Source organism: Anser brachyrhynchus, assembly GCF_964034855.1.
Source record: "Anser brachyrhynchus genome assembly, chromosome: 17".
Taxonomy (NCBI): Eukaryota; Metazoa; Chordata; class Aves; order Anseriformes; family Anatidae; genus Anser; species Anser brachyrhynchus.
The window spans coordinates 9,630,537-9,655,841 of NC_137710.1; the positions used below are offsets into that span (position 1 = coordinate 9,630,537).

General features: G+C 41.7%; 2 protein-coding genes and 2 long non-coding RNA genes across 5 annotated transcripts in view; 2 read left to right on the forward strand and 2 right to left on the reverse strand.

The window, feature by feature from the left end:
* The first annotated feature begins 128 nt into the window (after window positions 1-128).
* SNAP29 (synaptosome associated protein 29) lies at window positions 129-10,377 on the forward strand. The gene is made up of 5 exons (XM_080559881.1): window positions 129-498; window positions 1,890-2,086; window positions 3,048-3,133; window positions 4,221-4,325; window positions 6,049-10,377. Exons 1-5 carry the CDS (start codon window positions 301-303, stop codon window positions 6,204-6,206), a joined length of 744 nt encoding a protein of 247 aa, XP_080416007.1. The 5' UTR covers window positions 129-300; the 3' UTR covers window positions 6,207-10,377.
* Window positions 4,869-6,106, reverse strand: LOC308179550. The gene is made up of 2 exons (XR_013940419.1): window positions 6,028-6,106; window positions 4,869-5,396 (listed from the first exon to the last, which is right to left on the reverse strand). It is a non-coding gene; the product is annotated as an uncharacterized lncRNA (long non-coding RNA).
* On the reverse strand, window positions 10,147-22,924 carry LOC308179546. Its single transcript, XR_013940415.1, has 2 exons — window positions 15,394-22,924; window positions 10,147-15,103 (listed from the first exon to the last, which is right to left on the reverse strand). It is a non-coding gene; the product is annotated as an uncharacterized lncRNA (long non-coding RNA).
* A 689-nt stretch (window positions 22,925-23,613) lies between these two features.
* CLTCL1 (clathrin heavy chain like 1) overlaps window positions 23,614-25,305 on the forward strand; it is a 38,157-nt gene continuing 36,465 nt past the window's right edge. For both annotated transcript variants that reach the window (XM_080559847.1, XM_080559848.1), the window contains exon 1: window positions 23,614-23,888. In XM_080559847.1, coding sequence (XP_080415973.1) covers window positions 23,847-23,888 — 42 coding nt within the window. In that variant the 5' untranslated portion in view covers window positions 23,614-23,846. The remainder of the gene's footprint in view (window positions 23,889-25,305) is intronic.

Consider the following 25,305-nt stretch of genomic DNA (forward strand, 5'->3'; position numbering starts at 1 on the left):
CGGACCGCCCCGCGCGTCAACAAAATGGCGGCGCCCGCTGCGGCTTCACTGCCAGTCACCCCCCCGCACCTCAGACCCCTCAGCAATGGGCTCGCCCGGCTCCCCCCATCCCCGGCGGTGGGCGGTCCCAGCCGCTGCCCGCCTCAGAGCGGCGCCCGGTGCGGGACGGGGAGGGGCGGGGTGGGCGGGGCCGCCCGGTGCCTGTGTGGGGAAGGAGCTGAGCGGCCGGGGCCTGGGCCTGGGCCGGGGGAGCGGCGGCGGCAACAGCGGCGGCGGTGCCTGAGGCCGCCCGGCGGCGCCATGTCGGCCCCCCCGAGGAGCTACAACCCCTTCGCCGAGGAGGATGAGGAGGTTGCGGAGGAGGAGGCGGGCGGCGCCGAGCGGCAGCGCTACCTGCAGCGGGAGGTCCTGCGGCGCTCCGCCGCCACCGCCGACAGCACCGCCCGCTCCCTGTCGCTCCTCTACGAGTCGGAGCGGATCGGCGTGGCCGCCTCCGAGGTGGGCCCGAGGCACCGGGGGGTGTCCGGCGGGGCAGTTTTCCTTCACTTTTTTTTTTTTGGTGTTGGCTGTTAGGGAGGGCGGGGAAGCCCCCGCTGTTCTGCCCCGCGGGCCCGGCGCTGTCACCGGCTGGCAGCTGGGCGGCGTTTCAGGGCGGTGTGTCAGCGAGGAGCGGCTTTGTGGGTGAAGGAGGCTTGGGTTTTACATCAAAAACCTCCCTCGGGTCCCTCCTTATCCCTGCAGCGCCGAGAGCAGAGCTTAGCTGTGCTAAACTCCTTACTAAGCCTTATTAATGATATTTATGCCCATCTGACTAGAAAGTTTTTAGCTGTTCTCTAATTAATTGAAGCGTGTGCTGGCTTCGTTGTTTACCAGGCGCTCAGTTTCATCCCGATTAATCACTTCCTTCGTGCTTACGGGCTCGTTCCGGAGGACTGTTTGTGTCCAGGCCCTCTAATAGAGAGAGGTCCTGCCCCTGGAGTCACCTGCCCGGGGGTTGGCCTGGGCGAGCCCAGCGCGGCTGGGAGCTGTCAGGGCTGCGCTCAGCGCTTCGGGGAGCTTCCTGCCTCGTGACTTGTTTGTTAAAAACAGCCGAAATGAGGAATTAAGAACTTAGCCTTAACGCAGGGGTAATGGTAGAACAGAAATTGCGTGGGCTTGCTGCTTGAGTGAGAAAACAAGCACGTTTAACAATAATTCCCCAGACTTTGGACAGAGTATGAGCACAAGTCCTTTGTTTTGCACCAGTGTTGGCTGTGGGCAACTCTGCGGCCAAAATTAATCTCAAAATTAATCTTTGGATTGCTTTGGAATAGTATTTGTGCCACGGAAATAGGAAGTAACACAGCTGTGTATATCAGAATTTCTAAATCTTGCACTGTTAGCCAAAAAATTATTCTTGCAGTATGAAAAATTCTAGCTGTGTTTATTTTCTTCAGTTATTCTGTTTATAAGTTATCTGGAACACCCCAGTAACATGAAAATAGCATCCCTTGTTAACGAAGGTGTCATTCACAACTAGGAATAGTTCTAGTTTCCCTGCCATAAACCTTTGAATTTTCACTACTTTGCCCACGGAGAGCAGATAAAAACATCAACCTGACAAGTGGCCAATACAGAAAATTCCTGGCTCCCCTTTGTAGTACCTGTCAGGAAACTGGCATCGCACTGATGAGGATTTTATAGCTGGTTAATGCTACAGCTGACTAGCAGCTCTTGATTGAAATGCCCTGGAGAAACAGGAGTGAGTGAAAAGGCTGCACTCCCTTATAACTCATCTACATAGATTGAAGGAATGCTCTTATTTTTCTTCAGAATATCTGTTAAAAATATCTGATGTTTCAGTTTATCTTGGCTTCACTAGCTTCCTTTTATCTGTCAATATCTATTAGGAGCTTGTACGTCAAGGAGAGTCACTGAAGCGCACAGAACAGATGGTAGATAAAATGGACCAGGACTTGAAGACCAGTCAAAGACACATAAATAGCATTAAGAGCGTTTTTGGGGGCCTGGTTAACTACTTCAAACCCAAACCTCCAGAGAGCAAGCCAGAGCAGAATGGCACTCCTGAATATTATGCTAACAGTAGGTAAGGAAAATAAACATTTCACTTGGGAATGACAGTATTTTCTTGGGTTCAAACAGGAGACCTGTCTGTCATCAGTAATGTTCTGAGAGATTCTGGATCTAGAACAGTTTTTCTGAAGTAATTCTTAAAGTGGAATCTTTTTCTCCCCAGTAATCTGTAATTAGATTATTCTGTTATCAGAGTCCTGGCTGTCTCCTGTGTGCATGCACACTTATGTTACTTGGTCCTTCTAAGTACCAGACTCCTGGGGAGAGGGTTTCCTCACAGTGTCGCCAGTTTTATTCGTGTATCTTTCCCCTAAACTCCTCACCTAGTCAATTTACATTTTTAACTCTTTTTTTGAGACATTTCTCACAGCATCTCTGAAATGTCACCAGAAAATCAATTACAGATTTGTTGATTCTGTGAACTCCCGAGATGGTGTCTGGTTCCCTTTTTCTTTAACTCTGAGAAAAATAGTTTTGCATCCCTTTATATTTGTAGTGCTTCTAGTTAAATATTATGTATGTTTCACTAGATTTTATTAAAAGCTGTAAACAAAAATGAATCACTGTGAAAGTACCATGTCTTACAGTACTTGTCTCTCTTCAACTGAGAAATTTGTGTAAAGCCTGGTAATGCTGCATGGATTGATTTTTTTTTTTTTAATTTATTTTTTTAATTGTTACTATTTTTTTTCTTTCCTTGCCCCATCTTCCATTAGAGAGAATGAATAGTTTGCCTCCAAGACTGAAGATATGGTTTTGTTCTTGATATCAAAGCTTACCCTATTTTCAGCACTAAAGCAACCAATTCTCCTTTCGCTGAATACATGACAATAATTTATTGTAAAGGGATTTGTTGGATTAAGTCTAAAAAAAATATTTTCTTGGATAATTTTGATGCCCATTCTTGTTTAATGGATTTAGAATGAAGCCTGTGGTCCATAAGAATGTTTTAATTTTACTCTCTTTATTACCAGATTAAAAGAAGCAATGATGTCTAGTAAAGAACAAGAGTCAAAATACCAGGAAAGTCATCCGAATTTAAGGCGGCTAGATAATTCAGGTTTGTTAACTTTATTTTATACTGAATGTCTGTCATCAAAGTGGAGGGAACTTGCACAGTGGTGAAGGCAGAGACCCTTTACCCTGCCCAACTGCTGACTTGCATTGCTACGCAACTTCTGCAGATTGTATCCCAGTGTTTGTGACTTTCAACTCTAGGGAACTGTCTGTCCCTAAATCTCTTTATACCCATTCTGAAGATGTGAAAATTTTTACTTGCACGTGGATTGTATCTAGCCCTTCCTGCAGGGGATTTATGCCATATGCATTAAAGACTCTAGTGCATCTACAGATGTAAAGACATCTAGTGCTTATATTTGCACAGAGGCGACTTTGGCCAATAATCCATATAATGTACAGCCAGCCTTGTCCTACATTTGCCAAAATGTTGACTTGTATTTTCAGAGGTTCTTCTTTTTAACCATGGTTCGCCATAGTTTTTGTATATGTTTTCCTTGTTATTTGAAATGTGAACTATAACCCTTCACAATGAAGTCCTTACTTCATTTGCACAATGAAGCATACAGGGTTTGGTCTTGTTCCCCATTCTTAGGAGTTAACTTTGGATTACTTTTATGTACAGAGTAACTGTTACTTCTTAAAGTGAAGTTTAATTATTTAGTTTAGTGAGAGTGAGAAAGCTTCAGGTTATCTTTATAGTTGTAGCTCTGTAAGGCAAGAAATGCTTTTTAGTAACATCAATCTCCATTCCACTCCGTATAATATTAAAAGTCTGACCAACAGAGGGCAGAACTAACTCTCTGGTGGGTTTACCTGAGGGAAGGCTAAATGCAGATAGAAAGCAGGTAAGCCTATGTTGTTGGTTGTGGTTTTTTTTTTTTCTCCCTCAGCTACCCAGCAGAACTACAAAAGGCAATTCAGAAGAGAATAATTATAGCTTAATAACTGTTAATCTTGAGCATGTTCTATAGATAAAGAAGTTGGACTGCTTTTGATACTCTGGCTAACAGGTGGTATGGTTACATGGCATCTGTAGTCAGACTGATTTTTAACAGCCCTTCTAAAACTTGAATTTTTCTTTCTATCTTTTTTATTGTGTAATATTATGTATTTTATATTCTTGGCAGACAGTGATTTCAGCAACATAGATTTAGTTACTTCAGTGCAACGGGATGCCTATCCAAAGAATCAACATCTGCGAGCTTACCACCAGAAAATTGATAACAACTTAGGTAAGTGAGAAAATTGAAGCTGTTTGACATAATACAATTTTTAATTTTTGGTTCTCAAGCCAGAGAGAGAATTTCTAAGCAATATGTTCCCAAGAAGCATTTTTTTTTTTTGGTATAGCTCACCTATGAGCTTTGAGAATAGCAACAACATTTATTTGTAGACTCTTTCAGAACTATAACCATGACAGAATCCAACATTTCTTTTGAGGCATGCATTATTTGAATATTTCTATGCTGTGGGATGTCTGTGGGTCATCTACCTGCACACATTAATAACAAATCTGAGTTAGAAATACCTTTCAAATGAAACCAGCTAGAAACAAACTGGGTAGGATGCCTGGAATAGTATAAATCTCTTATGGAAACCAATACACTATTGGCATCATTATTTTAACTCTTCTACATGCTTGTGCTTTAAAACTATTAGATTTTTAAACTGCCCCTGAACAAAGAAACTGGGAGGAAAAAAAACTACACCCAAAGCATGAGTCCTCTTGGATCACAGGTTGACCATAAAAAAAAAATAGTCTTACTAAATGTGAATATGCTAGCAAGTTTCTTTTATTTGAATGAGAAAATGGTGCTGATGTACCCCATAACACTTGTACTCAGGATATGAAAATATTTTTTTGAATCATCCTGTAAGTGACTGGAATGTCCCTGGGACAGGCAGGCTAATTCTTCCATTCTGAAAAAATAAATTATTAAACAGATACTAATAATATTAAGAAGGAAATAATGCCCCATATTGACAGCCAGATTAGACCAGTATGGATACTTATTATATAAAGCTTACCACCTGTTTTGAAAGATGCATTCAACTTATCTCACTGACAGTTAAAACTGAGAGATTAAATTGTACATCAGTTTGAACCCAAAGAATTTACAACTGTGTGCAACTTTGAAAAAAAAAATGCAGAAAACAGAACAATCAAAAGGCACTAAATATTTCACATGTGAATTTGTTGCATTTCTTTTTATTACTTCCAAAAATATTCAGCTGATGTTCTCTTGTTTTGTGGTATATATACAAAGTGCCTCTTTGCTTACATGTGTCACTGTTTAGCTGACCTAGAAAGAAGAGATTAGAAGGAAATCAGAAAGGAATAGATCAAAGAGAAATAATCAAGTATAAGAGTTAGTGGAAGCACATTTGTTGTACTCCCAAGCCATGCAAAAACTTACTAGCCTCAGAAGCATTTGTACCAATCAATCACACAATAAAAGAGTTTCCTTGTAGCCAAATTAGAAAATCTGGAAATTGATTTTTTTTTTTACATCTGTTAAATAATTAACTGCTTAAATTTTAAATGTTCAGTGTATTGATGATATCTCTGCATGAAGATCATTTTAAAGGGGAAAAAAAAAGTTAGTGAGCATATTGTGTATATCAACCTGAGAAAAGATGTATCCCAGCCTTCTATAAAATGTTTTTAGAAGTGAAAACTATATTGCAGGATACCTCATGTTATAAAGATACAATTTGGTTTTAAGTGTTTAACTTTTAATGGGAAGAAAAAGGAAGTGATTACTTTCTGATAGTAATTCAGTAGCCATGTCAAAATTTTGCTGCCATCATTATTAGATAATACTTGGACTTGAGCAGTCTTAACTAATGTTTCCTAACTCCAGGTTTTGGAGAAGAGGGAGTCCTGATAGCATCCGTTTAAACAGTGTGCTTTATACTGCCTTGAATCCTTACGGTCAATCTCTCTGTTGACAGATGAGATGTCTTCTGGGTTGAGTCGTCTGAAAAACCTAGCTCTTGGTCTGCAGACAGAAATAGAGGAGCAAGATGATATGCTGGATCGGCTAACCAAAAAAGTAGAGACACTGGATGTCAATATTAAAAGCACTGATAAAAAAATCCGACAACTTTAAAGAGCTTATAGAAATTTTTGTCCAGCATTAGTTCTTCTTGGATGTCGTATCTCAACAGATCTCTTAAAAAAAAAAAAAAATCTTGGACAATATCTATTAATTTTTTTCTGGTATGTTATTGATTTTGTTGCCATTAAAATTGCATAACCTTAAGTGCAGCATAATACCTAAGTTTCTTTATAATGTACATAGGAAAAGTGCACACTGAGTAAAATCTCTCAGCACTCTGTTAATTCTTTTGTGCTGGATACCTTTCTCAATTGCATTACTGTGTGTTGTGTGCGTGAAGGAATTCGGAGTCTACAAAGCTTCAGTGTCCTTGGCCTGAAAGCTGTGATGAGAAAAGTAACTACATTTTGCCTCTGTTTTGGGGAGGGGTCAGGGGGAACAGAATGTACTTCTTTGTTCAGAGCAAATGTTGCTAATTCTGTTTACCTACAGCTATTTAAAATTCTGAAAAAATGCCGATTTCCAGCTGTAAAAATAATTGTGACTGTCCTCTGGCATTTCTGGGGCTTAAGGAACAAACTGTTCTATGGAAGTTGTAAATTGTTAACTATCAAGGGTGTCATGCAGGAATGATAAAATCCTCTGCTTTTTCCCTTTCCAAAGACAACTTTTCCCAAGAGGTGGATGAACAGTGGTGGTTATGACTGAGTCAGTGAATGCCATCACCTTTATGCTATTATCAGTAAAGATCTACAGGGGTATACTATGGTTTACACAAAATCTTGATTGACTGACAGAAACCCAAAAGGTTTGGGTAATATATGGTCATCATCTGATTTTTATTTTTCTTCTTTCTGCCCTTTCTCAGCTTATTCAGGTAGGTGGTTATTTGAAAGTAGTTTCCATTTTAGAAATGAAGAATTGGTCTAATACTGTGTGAACAGATCATAGATCATTCCTTAACTTAACATTTAGTTCAAATAAAGGTGATTAGGGAGTGAGTAGGTGCTGTGTCTTCCTTGATAATGTGACTGGTTTTAAGACGCACAACTATGATTCGCATACTTCTACATTGGCTTAGCAGGTATAAAAAGCTTCTGCAGATTAAGAAAGGTTTAAAAAGTTTGAGTCTTCCAGATAAATGTTGAGCCTTCCAGTTTGTTTTATTCTTTATCACAGTAAGTATCACTGTAGAATAAAATAATTACAGCTCTACTCCAACCTGAAGACATGACAGGGAGAACTAGATGTCTGTCTTGAAAACAAATAAGCTATTTCAGTTTGGAGAAGGCCCCTGTCAGCATTGCAACACTTAAATATCACAAATGGCAATGAGTGACTAAGACGACGTCATTTCTTTGAGCTGGTACCACATTATGTTATGAATTAAATTAAAACCTTGATGTTCAGGACTGTCAAGCGTGCATCCTTCATGAATATCACATTCACAGTTTCTCCTTTCTTTTGTAAAAGGAATTGTTACCTTGAGCCGACTTGCTGTAAAGTGTACCTAGTTTGTTAAGGAAGCATAGGAAAACTGAAGCCTTTCTTGTTTTACAGTGTCTCCTGCGAGTTCACTTGTAGAAAAATAAATCACTAAAAAAAAGCTACACTTCTTGAACATAGTATTATGAAAAAATAGGCATATATTCTTGGGCTTTCTAGCAAAGTACAATTGTGAATTAGATTGAAAGTGAGCCTCGGTTTCTCCTTACCTTACTGCTGTCACTGGTTTGGGTCCCTAAAAAAGATATGCATCGTGGAGACTTAAACTTTGAGCTATTAGCATCTCTATTTGCTTTTCAACTTTCACTTTACATGTCACTTACACTCATGTGGAAGCTTGGAAAACCTTATTAATGACAACTTATCTACTTTTGTGAGTGTATATCATAATTAATTCTCTTTTACTCTGTTAGAATATTCATGAATTATATGATTTAATGTCTCAAGAAGGTCAATAGATTTATTTAGGAAATGATATCAATCATTAGTTTTCAAAGTCTCTAAGTACCTCAGAGAAGGAATATTGAAATTGAGTGTACCTGTTTTAATTTTGTATTTGACTCTCCCCTTTTTATTAAAAGTAATTAATAGTAACACTTGCATCTTAAAAATGATATCTCAAGTCTGTTGAGAATAGAGGATATTTAAAAAAAAAAAAGCACAGTAATTAAAAACATTCATTTTAATTTGAAATCTGCCTTTATCTGTATGCAACTATTTCACAATTACACTTTTTCCAAAGTTAGACTTTGGTAACTAGGTTGTAGGCTGAGGGTTTTCTCCACTAAGTCATGGTTAATGAAGGAAAAATGTATCTGGAAGATCTAGTTATGTTATGTGTAATAAGAAATGTGGAGCTTGAATCCGAACAAAAATTTTGATTGATTTAAAAGTATGTTGTCTTTCTGATGTAAGCTCTTCCTTTTTTCATTCTGAGTTGTTTCATGAAATGGACTCAATTTTTTTGGTCAACAGTTTATTTGTATCAGCCTTATTCTTATTTTTATCAGCCTGCTTTCTGGATTTCTCTTGATGCCTTTGAAAACAAAGGCAAAAAAGAGGAATAAAAAAATAAATCCTATTTCTGCTTTGAGAACCTCATGATGAAAGCAGACTAGAAAACCAAGATCTCAGCCATGTGGAAGTTAGAGGCCTAACATTTCATCTCTTCTAACAATTCCATTCACAGTCTCAGTAACATATTTCTTTGTTTTCTTGCTATGTAGGCTTTCCTGTGCTATTTATTTGTTTTTTGAGAAAACATATTTGTTTTCTTGCTAGTTAAGCTTTCCTGCTCTAGGTGTTATTTTTGTTTTGCTTAATAGCCTTGTTTTAAAGGACTATTTCCCATGTTGAGCTTTCAGTGTGGGGGGAAAAAAAGATTGTGCAAGGGTATGAATGAGTATCTGCTACAAAATGAATTTTCTTTCACAACTTTCATAAAGATGCTTTATACTTTCTGCTGATAAAGAAGTTTAATTGATGTGAAGAGAAAACTCTGTCTTGTAATAGTGATTTTTTTTTTCTCATTAGAGTAACTTTCTATCCTGCAGGAAAGGGAAATTTAAAGGAAAAAAAAAAAACACGAGTTTTGCCTTTGCAGGAAATGTCACTTTATATACGTTATGAAGGACTTTCTGCAACTTTTCTTACTATTTCCTGATATGACAGAGTTTTATTTCTTCTTGGATACTTACCTTGTGTAGGGTTTAGGACTTTCAGAAGACAGCAGTGCTAACTTGATAAGCTAAATAAATTGTTTTGCCTAAATATTCATGTTGGCATAGAAATGGGTGTCCTTGCAGCCACATAGCTCTGATTAATTTTATTCTTACTGGCTTGAGTAGAAGTTTAATACTAAAGTCAGCATAAGAGATCAAAAAATTCTTTTCAATCTTCTTTATAAAAGGATATTTTCTTGCTTCTCAAAATTTGCTAATAAATTTTGAAGAAGTGTTAAGTACTGGAAATGTAGTAAGATATGTTCTAAAAACAGAAAGGAAAAAAAAGGTGGGAATAACCAGATACCTGGTTACTAGTTTCCTCAGTGTATATGATTTTAAATTGCTTGAGTGTTGAATTAAATACTGTAACAAATGATACGTAGCTGAATTTTCGTCTGTACTGCAAAGATTTGTTGCTGTACTGAACTCTTTTGTCTTACTGAAATCATTGGGATGCTATATTTTGTCCTATGAGGACGTAGCAAGGCTGCCATCCAAAATTTCTAATAAAAACTACTGCCTTTATTTGGTTTATATACAAATGCTGTCTGTAATCAGCTGGCCTTTCCCTGAATAAGGTTTTACAGTTGTTGTTCTGTTTCGTTTTTTAATTTGTAAAACTTATCTGAAATATTTGGCTGCCTAGTAACTTTTGTGATGAGACTTGTTAAATGGTGAAATAGAAAATACCTACTAACCACTCTGCCTTCTAAACAGACAGACTTTCACAGGCATTTTTTGAGGCATAATGTCATGTGGAGATGTATTAAGTTTGACTCTGAAATATGTGGAGCTTAATTTTTAGAATCACAGGTAACATTAGTTGTCTACAGCTTTTTTTTTTAACAGTACTTTAGTTCTATACCACCCAGCTATAACACTTGCTTTTTCTTTTATTTAAATGCTCAACTGGACTGTACTTCATCAATTTAGGAAATTGAATTAAATAAGTGTTGAATGGTAAGATGGTCAATAAAGGTGCTTATTGTTAATGGAGAGTTTTTGCATTTATTTCCCATAATTCTTTCATTACAACTTCATTGATACTTCTGTCCCATAATAAGATCTGTTAAAATGCTGGGCATATTCTGTTAATTTTGTGTCAAAATGGAAATTAGTTTGCAGCTGGTAGGTTTTGTTTTCTTGAAATAAATGAAAGGTATTACCTTATTAGGTGGCTCTTGAGTAGGTTCTCCTAGATCCTGAAAGAGGAATGCAGACAAGCATTCATTTATGCAAAACCTTAACTTGTGCAGACAAAATAATCTGAGATGTTGCTTGAAAAGTAATCTTGCCATAATGCTTGTTATCATCTGGAATATCGTCAACTGGATATATATACGTGAAGAAGGCAGACAAGATAGGAATAAGGCAGAAACAATTGTACATAAGGCAAAAACAATTGTACAATCTTGGAAACTTAAACGCAACAGGTATGTAATATTCCTGCGTGGTCCCAAATTTGCTGATTAAGTCCTCAGAATGTCTTGACCTTTAGCTAGGTTCTTATCTGTATGTGAGAAGAGGAACTTGGCTTCTGAAATTCTTTTTTCCTTCTTCATAATAGAGATTTAATTTTCCTTGATACCATGAAGCCACAGAAGTGCTACTACAGAAGCTCTGAAAAGGGAAAGTCATAATGCTAGAGAGATGATTGACAGGTTTTTAAGATTCAAATAACTGTTTTCCTGCCCTCGTGCTGAGAGTTCTCCAACAGATAGGAACTGAGAGCTCTTCCATCTCTGCACCTTATTGTTGCATATAGAAAAATCAAAACAATGCCAAGAGTACAGAGGAAGATGGTAGACAATGGAGTGGTGCGGTGAATTCTGAGTCTCTGCTAGAAATATTCTTAGCTTGCTCTACTTGCACGGAGAATTGGACAGTCAGAAGATAGAGTATTTCACACAAATTAGTTTATGGCTGGTTCGGCATTTCAACCCTTTTGTGCTTTCTCAAGGACTTCCTTTCTTACAATGCAGTCTCTGCCTTTCTGGGAAATGAGAGGAAGGGGGTGGTAAAAAAGATGTGCGTGCCAAGTATGAAAAAGTGGGAAGAGCAGGTGCCGTGCTTCTGCCTGTCTGTCTTTTTCCCCTGCGTCTGAAAAGCAGCTTGGCTTGGTTTGGTTTTAAAGGAGGGAGTCCTACAATTTGCATTTTGGTTTTGTACATCGTATGTTGTACATTGCTTCCAAATAAATACATATCTCTGAGATCCAGGGATCTGTGGATCCAGAACTGATGGGCTGATAAGGGTTACTTGAAGGAAAGCAGGGAGGTACCCCCATGATAAACAGTCTGCCAAATTGGGAAGACCCCTGGAGGGGGGCCAGGCAGGGTTTTCTAAATACAGTGACTCTGGAGCCCTGCCTCAGCTATAAAAAGTCTAGATGGATTGTGACTTTGCTGTTAGCGAGGCAGAACCTTCTAGAAAATGGCATTCCAGCGCTCTCTGTGAATATTTTTTTTGGAAAATAACTGTCTTCCTTGGCATCTGGATTCTAGTTGATCTTTCATTTTCCTCTATATTAATTGTAAATCTGTTCTTTCTGTTAAGAGGTAGTCATTTGCCAAAGATAAGCTCTGCCTGTAGATCAGTACTCTGAAAACCTGCTAGACTTTCTATTGCTTAGAAGAAACCTTTGTCTGGCTTCAGTGTGTCTCACAACCTTCCAAGGCCAGCTAGGGCAGCAAGAGTATGAGGAGTGCCACTGAGGCCATGCTGCATTCATTAACCCTTCAGCATAGAAAGATAACGATACAGTTTGGAATGTGTTTGTCAATTAGCCAGGTGCACATCTGCCCTAGGAAGTGGGAAACCCTGCTCCTAAGTTTATAATCTAAGAAAAGGTATGTTATGACTTGTGAGGAAAAATTAGAATTTAATTGTCTTCCTCTGGCTTTATTCAACAAAATTTCTTACTGACATTAAAAGTTTTTGTAAAATAGATAAAAATGTAAGCTATTTACTCCATTTTTTAACCTCTCCCTACATTCAATCAAGTTATTAATGTAACATTTTGCTGCTTCTAGCTGATTTTTTTCCTATGTCTTTTCCAACTTCTTACTTGTTCTTTTATCCTTTACATTCATCCACTGTCCATCTTACAGGAATGAAAGAGCTAACTGAAGGTACTTTTATTCAATACAGTCTCATCGGTATACTAATTCTGCCAATCTAATGCTGCGTTGAGCTCAATTATGAGGGTACTAAAATTTGACCTTCTTGCCCTAGGATTTGAGCTTGAGATTTCTCTTAGAATTTCTGTGTAATACCAATGCTTGTTTGCATCCAATATTCATCTGCTCTGTGGGGTTTACTGGCTAGTATGTTTGAGTGCCTTTGAAGAAAAATTCCTGCAGGAATTCCCTTGTGAGTGGTAACTGAGAAGGGTGGTAATGCAGTCAGTCTGTTCTTAGCTTCCAGTAGGATCCACAGTAATGACAGTACAAAGTTACTGCATTACTAACTCTCATGAAGTCGATCTTAAGTGACTTATTTTCACTGTTGCCTTGTGTCTGGATTGGCCAATCTATTTATGTCTCTGCCTACTGGTCCACTTGGATGATGATGACAGGATGTTCCTTCCCTTTTCAAGTGATGACTAGGCAGAAAGGCAGCCAGGAAATCCAGCAGACACACATGAATGCTAAGGCTAGAAAACAGTCATGTAAGAAAGCAAAGGTTAAAACCTGATTGCGTCCACCTGCCCATGGAAAGAGCTTTGGGAGGGAGGGACAGCATCACCCTGGAACAATGCATGCAGGATGACCTGGACTGAATGTCCAAGGACCTGTCAATTGTAATTTGACTCTTGTGGAAAGCCAAGAATTCTTAAAGGTGGGAATTTGATGGAGACTCTGAGACAATTCCAGATTCAAAGTTCTGCAGCCTTCTGCCCTGAAAATACTTGAGCTGCTAACAACACTGCAGAGGAGACCTGTGAGTCATTTCATCTGCTTCGTTGTACATTTGCTGTGTTACAGGCTGTTGACATTTCTGGCTTTTATTTTTATTCCTAAAGTGGCATGAAGTAATACAGTATAGATAGGAGCTAGCAGTATTTGTGGGTGCTGATCCTCAATCCTTGCCTTTGGCATTATCCCCACCTCACCCAATGTGCTCAAAATGGCAGCAGAGGCAGAGTCAGTAACAATGCCACAGCCTGCTTTGCTCTGGCCAGGCTGCCAGCTGTGGCCTCCCACCTCCAGTCCACAGGCTCTACGTTCAGTTGTGACTCACAGAAATACAGAGAAAATATTAATTGGAAAATACTGTAGCACAAGATGGAGAGAAGGATATTGTTTCCTAAAGGACACAGATTATTGCAATAATTCAGTGATGTGTTAATTTTTGTTGGTACACATTTAGCAAGAACTAATGCACCAAAACTGAACTGCAACAATAAGCAAAGTGCAGGTGGGAAAAGTGTCAGAGTCCTGTTAACAGTGCATCAACCTTTAATAACCACAGAACAAATCAAATGTGCTACAAACTGGCATTTATGGCACAGCCAAAGTAGCCTTGTTCTCGATATTTAAACATGATTTTCTAGATACATAAAGTGCTTTAGTGGTGGTGCTTCCTCCCTCTCTTAATTAGGTGGCAGTGTCTTCCCAATCAAACAAAAACATCAAGGGGAACAGTTGTGCTGAATCGCTGCAGATGGATGCAACTCTGCTTTTTATGTATGTACTTCCTCTTAATGCTTACTTGTATCACGTAGGGAAGTCTCCTCCCGTATCAGCACTATTTTCAGAAATCCGTTTAAGTTGTAGTCCAACTCCTCTGATTTTACATCACTACTGACCCTGAAAAGTGTGTTATTTTTCCTTAGCCATAACGCTCAGCAGTTTCATGTGCCATCCAAGCAGTGCATTCATTACTGAAATTTGTATGATTTAATAATTTCCTGGCATGATGATCCCAAAACATGTGGGAGGGAAAATAGAGCCTGATTTTTTTTCCATCTTCAGGTGTTTATTTGTTATGGACTAAATCCCTGCTCTTGACCCTTTTGAATAGCTCTTTGTTGAGCTGTTTCCCCTCCTTGTCCAGCTCAGTGCGTGAAAGTGGATGGTCAGATTGTCATCCTTGCAGCTGCAAGTGGTGGAAAAGAAGCTTGTTCTTAGGAATGTGATGCACCTGACTGCTCTAACATTTCCAGCTTCAAATTTCTGGAGTTGTTTTCCTTCCTGCAATCTCCATAAGCTAAAGACTCTTTTAAATTGCTTGCTTTACTAACGGGTGTTTGAAACACAGCACTGAGACCTTATTCCCCTTTCAAGATAACGTGCTATGCTGGGTTTACAGCAACAACCTGCCAGAAGCCTGAGGACTTCACCAGCGCCCAAGAGAGGTAAGCTGAACAGCACAACCAAAGCAGCTCTTCGCTATGGGGTAAAGCAGGACATTACTGTTTTCCTTGTATCGTTAGACAGCAGCAGCCAGTGGCAATAACAGAGCAGTGGGGCCTGGGTGCGTTAGAAGGCAAGAAGCTATGTCCTTAATTGAAAAACGCGTGCTTAAATTTGTGCATATTCCTTAGTCGTGTTGAGAGTCACATTAAAACCATTAAACTTCCTTACACCTCTGTGGTTAGGCATATGTAGAAATACTTGCTGAGTCAGTCTGATGGTGTTCATGATCTGCGCGAATCTGCAGGGAGTGTCTTTGCTTCCTCAGGTCTCTCAAGCATCAGGGTTTTGAAGCCAAGTCCTATAAGAACAATTTTAATTTGGTATTTGAGAGAACCATTAATTCCAGTTTGTCCTTCCTCAGAATAGTGATAAATAATGGAATTGATAACATTTGGAGAGATTTCTTAAGCCTCTACCACCTTGTTATATACCTGCCCAAAACTACTTGAACTGTCTTTCAGGAAAAAGAAAAGAACTTCTGATGACAGTCTCAGATGTTCTGTTATTTAATTGTTCAATTATTCATAGGCCATGTAGTATAAATATATAATTTCATTTTGACTCTCAACTGCTCTGCCATTTTAGTACCTCTGTTGTAGTATGGAGTGACTGGAAGGTTGCCAAGTAAAAGGAAAGTCTGTGTGTGAACAGCCGGGAGGGATAATATGTAAATCTGGTGGAAAAAGGCAATTAAAGGCAGTGTTGAGATATAATGGAAAATAGACAATATTGAGCCTCATCAGAAATACCAACATAAACAGCTACTGTACAAAGTCTCTGAAGTGAACTTTGTGGCTTTAAATAACTGCATTCTACAGAAAACAGATGGATTATGAAATCTGTGAGCAGACTTCCAGAAAACAGCTTGGTCTTCAGGAACATGTCCATGTTGATGTTCAGCATATCCTCCTGGCACAAGGGGACAAAAGGCTTCTTTTCCCTGCTGTTGTATTTACATAATAGAGAAAGGAGCTGGAAGGTTGGATTAAGTGCAAGCCAAATATAGCTGAAAATAATACTACATGTCATATGTAACTATGAATGGAAATGAATAGAGAGGAAGTGATATCTGAGATAAGCAGTATAAAAAATGCTAGCTCGTTGCTTCGTAACCCAACAGCTGAGGAGGTGACATACTGATCAAACAGAATCAGAAAGCCCTGACTAACCACAGCAGGACCATGCCAATAGCTCACCAGAATCTTGGTATCACCAGCCAACACAACTGCATCATTTTTGACAAGAGTGGTTAGACTGAGAGGGGACGGACCATTCAAAAGTGTTTAACTTTGTATTACAAATGAGGATGGATTCACACTGTATTTTAATCCCATGGCCTATTCTTGACCATCTCTGTTTTGGTATCATTGATCAAACAGCTCAACATTGAGTTTCCTGTATTCTAGCAGAGGTCTATACATCCATTTGTTCTCCTGCTCCGTGAATGAGTACGATCAGTTGCAGCCCAGACATAGCAAACCAAGCTCCTGTCTGCAGACACAAACTTGGCAATATGCACTAACTGAGCATAGTTCTTGCATCAGGCAACACATCATGTGCTGCCTCAGTCACATTCTCAGCTGGAAGAGAAACATGCAGATATTTAAGGATCTCTGGGAGGACTCACAAAAGCGGTGTTTCTTAATGCTAAATGTGGTTCTTTCAATTATTTAGCTCTCCTCTTCCAGCCTATCCAAAGACACAAAAGAAGAGCTGCTTATTATTCTTAACAGTTATGTTTCAGTCCTCATAAAGTGTAAATGGATAGAAACACACAAAGACAACTTCTGATGTGTCCTGGCAGCACAGCCTTACTTGATCCAGTATAATAAATACGCCTACACCAGGCTCTAGTTGAGTTTGAGCAAATGATTTATGGATAGCCAGGAAGGAAGACAGAACTCTGACACTGGGACTAGAAATCATCTCTTTGCTTCCTGGATGCAGTATTACATGATTCAGAAAGAGGGAGGCAACAAAAAGCCACTGCATAACTGGACCTCTACACATTCTTTTTGAAATCAATACTGTATTAGATCACAATATTCCATGATGAAGACCAAACATCTTCAATGTATTACCACAATATGCTAAGTAAATGTTTTAACTAGCACTTTGTATGCTTCTCCCTTTTATTTTTGCATTTGCTAAAAACACTTTACATATTTGGAACAGCATGGTTTGCCAAAAAATGATACTGCTTTTTTATGTTGCAGGCACCTTTTAGGCCTTTAGAAAAGCAGGAAGTACTGAATACTTTTTAAATTCAGGAAGATCTTTCTAAAAGATACACGTTTCTAAAAAGATTGGATTGCAAGTTCCCTCTTGTGTTTGTAAAGGCTGCCTCTGCACCAGTTTTTTCTCTTTGTTTAACATCCCCGAAACAAGCAGTATCAGTTACGCTGAAAGCACTGGCATAAAGGGGCACAGCTGTTTTAATCATTGCCTCATCTAAATTTATTCTACTGACAGGTAGCAAAACTGCTATTATAGTGCTTCTGGTAGCACTGGTAGGAATACTTTTAAAGGCAAATTTTTTGTTTAGACATTTCATTATGAGGACTTCGACCACATAAATCTGTACTTACCTACATTTTATTCTAGCTTAGCAGTCGTGTTATTTTCTGAAAAAATCTAAAAGGCAGCAAATGTACAGCTGTTGAACTTCCCTGGGAAACGCCTTTGTGTTGTGTTTGTGTCTCAAAAATTTTAGCTAAGACTGAAGTTCCGGAAAAGCCAGTCTATTTTACTCAGGCTATATACGTCACTAGGAACTATGAAATGCAAAGAACTTCCATTAAAACCTGTTCCACAAACAATACAAGACTGAGAAAACTGGGAGTAAGAAAATTAGGATGACTTCTGTCTTGAGCTTCCTGAAATCCTACAAGATAATAGAAGAAAAAAAAAAAAACAAATGAACAAAAAAAGCCCCACACCTGTGTTACATAAATTAGCACTACGTAGTACAATGAGAACCCATTTCTGAAGGGTAGAAGAAAGTTCAGAATGGTCTTTTCAGGAGAAGATTTCTGAACTTATCCATCCTTAAGGTTAATGCAGACAAAAGTACAGATTCCTATGAAAACAGGAATTTGGGCATAAAGTGAACAGAAGTATTTCATGAATAACTAATCTAATGCAAGAAGATGCAAACTTCGGTCAAAGATTTTATTTTTCCATGGTTTGGGTTCATTGTTTCACAGATTTTCCAGTAGGACTGAACTCTCTTTTCAGCCATTCTGTCTAAATAAATGTTTCTATCCACATTCTCGCTGCCTATTTTCACAAAACTCACAGAAATACAATGTCTGTGAGCCTATTCCTCTCTACCACGTGGCTGAATTTGGCCAGTGGTCTTAAAATTTACAATGGTGGGGAAAAAGAAACAGGAAAACATAATGAAAGCATGGTCGTAAAAGTCTCGTTTCCTTCTGGGGATGGGGGGAATTTGCAGCTGATGAATTTAGCAAGTGTTTCTTTCCAGGATTAATAGAAGGGAAAATACATTGTAAAGGCCCTACAGAAAATTAAAAGTCTGTTTACCATCTGCATGTTTTAATACTGTCCTCTAAAATGTAATGGGGTTTCTGCTTTTTTTGGCTTTATTCTGTTTCCTGGAAAATAGAATGTTAAGAAAATGAATACTGAGGTTTCCTTGTCAAGGGTCTGTTTCAAAGGAAATAGCTAAAAGGCCCTAACAGCCAATATATTCAGTATTTCCCAGATCACCTTATTAATCTGTGATTAGAAAATATTGGCTTACTCAGTCTCGCTGTAGGGCAGAGGTAATAACCAGAAGACCCTTTCAGATTGTTTCCAGCCTCGTATGTTCATATCCTATTTACGCTCACTTACTAGTTATTCTCCTGAATGGTATTTAACCACTCAGCCAATTTAGGCTAAGATTTTGTCTGTTTATAATTAGAGCTACGTTTCTGTCATTCCAGAACTAGTGCAATTAGCAATGGATGCAAACTTGATTTATATTAGCTACCTCATTTCTTTTCATTAGTTATATTTTCAAAGAACGTGCTCACCCGCTATCCATTTAATGGATATATTGCCAGAGAAAACACTCTGGAGGAATTCAGCTTCTAAAAATGTCGACGTAGCAAGCAGCCCTGACCCTACTGTCACAATTTTGAAGACAGACGTTGACTCCCATGCTCTTTATTCAGCTTTGCGTCACTGACCAGTAGAACTCTGTTTTTACAAGGTTAGCCTGAAGGAGTTGCAATTTCAGCTGCCTTATACATTGCCGTGCAAGTAATTCGGCATCTGTGCTGCACACTCTGGAGAATGCAGGTGTCCAAAGAAGAACCAAACACCTGTATGAATGCAGAGAGAGCATGAATGTCAGCACGCTACACAAAGACAGACATGGCTTCTTTAAATGGAAGAGCTGGGGGGAAAGATGGGTGTATTGCTTACAAGTTACAAGTAAATTATGTATCATCACGGCATCAGCTCTGTGGGGAATCTGGAGACCTCCAGCCTGCACTGCTACTGCCTCTAGACACTTCTGTTCATTTTGACATTAAATACCATCAGAATTTATCATCTCCAGCTGAGCTTTCCATGCGCAGGGAACACAGGATGGGGCTTCACATACCAAGCTATAAATTCATGAAGTGACCTTTATCGAGAACATGTCAGGAGTTAAATCCACCATAAAAGGGGATTTCCTTTAAATGCTAAGTGTGTACAGCGACATTTCCCCACCAGAGAATGAACCAGAGGGAATTTAAACATTAAACACTCACCTACTGAACAATGCTGCAGCAGAACCTTCACATTTCAAGTTGCTTTTTCCAAAACATTCCATGTACAATTTTTACCAGCCTGCTGTCAGGAATTTGCACAATGTCTTACAAAAACCACAGGAGAACCCCATCCAGAGCCACAAAGTGCTTGATATGATCCAAAGTTCGATGCATTCAATAAGAACAACAGATGGGGCAAGGAGAATTGAATTCCAAGGGAAAAGGACATTACTGGAATGGAATTTTGTACTAAAATGGAGAATGACTCCAGGACACACACAGGGAGTCAGTTCTGGACAGGAGAAGATGAGAGGAGACAGCTCTGAACTCAGCAGCAAGGAGCCTGTTGGAAGGAGAGAAGAGACAGACGGAAGGAAAGGGGAGGGCTCCACGGTCTCCAGGAGACAAACTGGAAAAAAGTCCAAGGAGTGAGGGTGTGGTTTGAAAAACAAGGAATACAATTTCAGACTGGATCCTGAAGCAAATAGGGCAGTCAGTAAGGACACTGAGATGCATGAAATGTAAATTTTCTTTGTGAGAAACCAAGTCAGAACTTTTGGAGCTGCTGTGATGCTCTGCCTTTGCCGCACCACCACACCTTTGTGCTGTGACTGCCGGTACAGTGTTCCTAAGATCAGCATTTACCTGATAGGGCAAGCATTGATGCTCAGGCTGCTCCAGCCAGCATGCGGCTGGAAACAGATGTGGATCAAACCTTCTACATTCATTGCTGTGCCATGCGCATCGGTTCTCCAGCAGTTCATAGCTGGTCAGCAAAAAGGATGCTCAGGTCCAACCTGCAGACTCCCTGTTACTTGAGCCTTTATTTGTTCACAGCTCATAGGCTCTGCTGTCGACGAGCGGGCACTCTCTCATCTAGGCCAGAATATGTGCAAGTGCCACTTTATTTCTTTACTCAAAACAGTAGAGTGGCCAAGCATTTGTAAATTGAGCACTTCTGTAATTAAACTGTGATTTGAACTGATGTTGTGGAGCAAGACTCTGAGACAAACACTTAAGAGAAATGCATATTGCTTTTCCAGTGACACTTCCTTGGCTGATTCTGTGGGAAGACGACTAGGAACATGCACTGTACGTGTAACATTTTTCCATTTAAATAACAGCCCTTCCAAGTCAAAAATGTAGCTCTTCTCAGGGCTGTTCCCAAAGACTGAAAAAGAGCGTCAGGCTGCCATCCATAGGAGGAGCCAGAAAACCAAACCTCTGGAGGAGAGCAACCTCTGAAAAAAACCAGAAACATTTACTAGAAGCTTTTCCATTTGTGCTGTTAAAGGATTGCTAGGGATTACACCCTCATCAGCTCTTAAGTGCTGTGGCTCTGCTGTTATGAAGGAGCAAGTAAGGAGTTACTTAGTCTAAGGGGTACTACCAGAGCAAACATGTAGAGACTTGAGACCCTTTATATTTCCTTTTTATAGACTATAAACTGTAGAAGAAATGCCTAAATAAGTCCAGTAGTGCCTTTCATTTGAGAGATCCCAAACTAAATACAGAAAACAAGGTTAGAACACTCAGCTAAAACATCCACACACACAACCGGCTGTACAAAAGTCAAGATACTTAACTATGGAAGCTCAGCTAGTTGCAAAGTGGAGAAAAAAAGGCAAAATACTTTCCCTATTTTTTGATTTGTGTCTAAATTTCAAACTGTATCAACTAATTCTTCGGAGCTGATCAGGCTGCAAACAATCTAACCCCTGTGAACAGTAAAGCAAGGTGTTATAAAGAACATATATCTAAACACAACACTATAAAGAAAGTACAAATGAAGAGGAAGACATCAGCAGGCAAAAGCATGCCAAAAACGTGTATACAAAGTAAGATGCCTATACTACTACAGAAAGGAGGGCATGTTGTAATCAGCACGCTTTGGTGAGCTAGGTGTGGGCAGGAAGCGTTGTTTTATTAGAACCGGATTGAAGAAATAGAGCAGACCCTTCATTCTAACTATACTTTGAGAGAGCCTTGATTCCCTTAGCCAGTGATTCCTCCGGTACGTGTTAGCAGTTCAGCGCCAAACTATTAAGAACGACTGCAGACAGTAAACAGTGATTTTGTAATCCTTGCTAATAACAATATCTCAGAGACAAACCTGTTGTTGCCGTCCTTTGTCACAGTCTTCTTTAAAATATAAATGTAACATAAAAATATACATCCTGATTATGCACATTACTTAAGAGGTCCTGCTTCATTTATGAAATAGATGATGAAAGCCTGTGGCTCAGTTTTTTTGTTTGTTTGTTTTGTTGTTGTTGTTGTTTTTTAAACAGAGCCAGTTAGCTACAAAATTTGAGAGCAAAAGCTAATGACTGGAGCTCTAGATAAAAATAATTAGCGTCCATAAAGTGATTGTGAGGGAGTGCAGTTGGACGGAGGCAAACACAGAACACGTTTATTGTACCAAAATGGACCAGTGACAGATCATGTCGTGCAGATGGTCTTGTCTCTACACCACTTTTGACTTGCCTTTGTTTAGAAACCGATAGAGCTAATGCTCTGTAAATAAACTGCTATCAACAAACCAATGGAGTAGATGCGACTCAAACCTCTCCTGAGACCATGTAAAGAAAAAACGCTGTCTCTACCTTGGCTCCATTTTTCCTTGCTTTTGAAAGCACAGCCCTTGGTGCCTAAGGGGATACAGACCCCAGATTTCCTTAGGGATGTAGCAGTAGCAGCACCTCAGTCTCAGCCCTTTTTGCCACCGTCTAAGGGACTTCCTTGGTCCATTTGGAGACCTTCAGGTCTCCCACACATGGCAAGAGGGTCCCCACGACTGCAGCCAGTAATCATGCGCTCCAGGAGAAACCAATGTGTCTCAGCATTGTCATGCCTATGATTCCTTTGGAAACCTAACCCAATTTTGGTAATTCCCAGCTCCATGCACTGAAATGAATTCGGTTAAAATAAAATGAATGAGGTTTTAAATTGCAATATATTTGGAATTGTTTTAATCTGCCTTCTGGTTTTGAGTCTTCAGGGGTCCCTTGTTCAGTTTTTCTTTGCAACCCACAGCATGAGAAACTCATTTTTTAAAAAATAAACCAGAGATTGTCCCATAATTTCATGTTTCCCAGAGCTCGGCTCTCTGGGAAAATGTAAATAACACGATGCTCAAGATAAAACTGCTGGAGCTAGCAACACAGCAGCAATCAGTTTTCATCTCGAAGGATAAAAACCAGTTACTGTAATTTCAGAGGAACATAACACCAGTAACATTACCTACATCTCCCAGACCTGATGCCAATGGGCTAACTGGGAGCGAGGCTTTAAAAAAAAAAAAAAAAAAGCGAGAAGGTGCTGAAACACCTGTGTTGGACCCTTCACCTCGTAACTCGATACCTTTCCAATCTGCGATGCCGACTCCCCCGGGGAAGGCTCTGCATCGCCCTTCGGAAACCCCACAGGAGCCGGGGGGGGCTTTGCCAACCTACCTGCGAGCATCCTCACCCCTGGGGACCCACCGCCGGCATCCCCAGAGGCCGCGGGGGAGTTTTGGGGGCCGCAGCCTGGGAGCCCCCCACCCTTCTCCTCAGCGAGCGGCGGGAGCCTCGGGGCGCGGAGGGCTGAGCATCGCCCCCGGCCCTGCTCCGGGGGGACACCCGCCGGGCTGGGGACGAGCTCGGAGGGGCTCCGTGCCACCAAGGGGGTGGAAAAAAAGGGCCGGGGATCCCCGGGGGGGCCGTGAGGGAGCCGCGAGGGGAGCTTGAGGTGTCCGCAGCGCCCACCCGCTGTGGGGAGCGGAGGGGGGGGCGCGTCACGTGGCACCGTGTGGCAGCTGCGGAAGGATACCTGGCCGCGGCGAGCCGAGCGGGGGGGGTAGAGGGGGAAGCCCCCTCCCCTAGGAGCTGCCTCAGCGGCTCCGCCACCCAGCGGGAGCCCGGTGGCAGCGGAGAGGCGTCGAGCACGCGGGGGTGGGCTGAGGGCTGGGCGGGCGAGTAGGTCGAGGGGGAGAGAGAGAGGAGGCGGCGCTGGGAGAAGGGACTATTTATTCGAGGAGCCCCTGGCAGGCTGGTGAGGGGCGGAGTGATCCCGGGCCGGAGTGAGCGGCCCCGAGCTGAGGCAGAAAAGGGAGGCGAGCCCGCCGGGCCGCCGGCCCCGCCAGGGCACTGCGCCTGCGCCGCCTCCCCCTCCCCTTCTCCCCTCCCCGCCGCCCTGTGAGGGGTGCCGCGGCGCCCGCCCGCCCTGCCGCCGCCACCGGCCCCTGCCCCGCGCCCCTCACCCCCCGCCCCGGCGGGGAGCTCGCCCCCAGCCATGGCCCAGATCCTGCCCATTCGCTTCCAGGAGCATTTCCAGGTGAGCGCGGGGGGCGGCCGAGGGGGCTCCCCCCCGCTCGGTCCCGCCCTTGCCCCCTCAGAAGTGAGGAGGAGGAGGGGGGGGTGGCGCTGTGAGGGGCTGGGGGGGGGGTGCCGGGGCCGCTGTGGTGAGGGGAGCCCCGGGGCGGGCTGCCGGGCTCTGCCGCCTCCCCTCATCGCCCGGCTGCGGCGTGCGGGGCGGCCGCGATTTGTGCAGAGTCACTGGGGGACGGAGGTGGGGGAGCGCAGGGCCGCGGGGGGCTCCTCAGCGCCGGGGGGGCGCATCCAGCTCGGGCTGCCATGGAGGGGGGCTTCGCTGCGCTCCCGAGCGGCCGCCGGGTCGCGGGGGTGCCGGGGACCCCCTCACCGCGCAGCTGCTGACTGGGAGGAGGAGGGCGGTGAGGTGGGCTGCGAGAAACCGCCCGGGGTTACCGGCTGCACGGCCTCTGTCCCGCCTTCCGAACGTAACGACGTTAAATGGAAAAAGAAACTGACGAAAAACGACACGGTTCTGTTCTTAATAGCCTGTGAAAAGCGTAATGCCAGCACTGGAAAAGGTCCGTGCCTAATGGATGCGGCGCAGACAAACCGGTTTATCTGTTCCCGTGTAAAGCGGCGGTGAGGGAGGGTTGTAAATGGAGTGAGGGAACAGCAGCCTCTGAACGTGCAGTTTGAGTCAGGAATTAAAGGAATTCGCTAAATGAATGAGAGAACAGGAAGTGGACTTGGCAAGTCATCCTTCTGTCTCCACACCGCCCCGTTCTGTCAAATCAGGCATCCATTTCAAAATATGCACCGGGCATCCCTCCGTCGGGGGCTTGGTGCCACCTCAGGCATTGCAGCTGGGGGAATGGTTACGGCCAGGTCCAGCTCCGCTTGGGAAGGGATTTTTGGTTGAATACGAGAACTGTCTTGGCCTTTCTGGAAGGAGACCAAGCCTGGGAAAACAATGATAGGGCAAGCGAGTTCCAGAAATATCTAATCCGCACCAGAGGGAGCGCGCACACCTGTCTCCCCAGAGCTCTCACAAGTCAAGAGAGTTTCATATAGGGGAGAACTAGACTGTATCTTCCCCTTCTCCCTGCTAAGGTCCACGGAATAGCAACGATTGTAGTAACATAAAATTAATTCATGAGAGCGACTGTGCAGCAGTCTGAGTAAGAAAGTTAGGATCAAAGCATTTTTGATGTCAGGCTCTCCTTAGGGAAGAAGAATGTAGTTCTCACAACTTAAAGCTAGCAAATGTAACCAGTCCTGCTGGTTGTGTTTGGTCTGTACAGTAATGATGAGAGAGCATCATACCTAATAAGTGTGCTGCTTTGCATATTAAATGACTGTTTCTGTGAGGGCTAGTTCTGTGTCTTGCAACACTGCCAATATTAGCATTGTAATACTTCTGTTTTGGGTGGGGGGCTAGC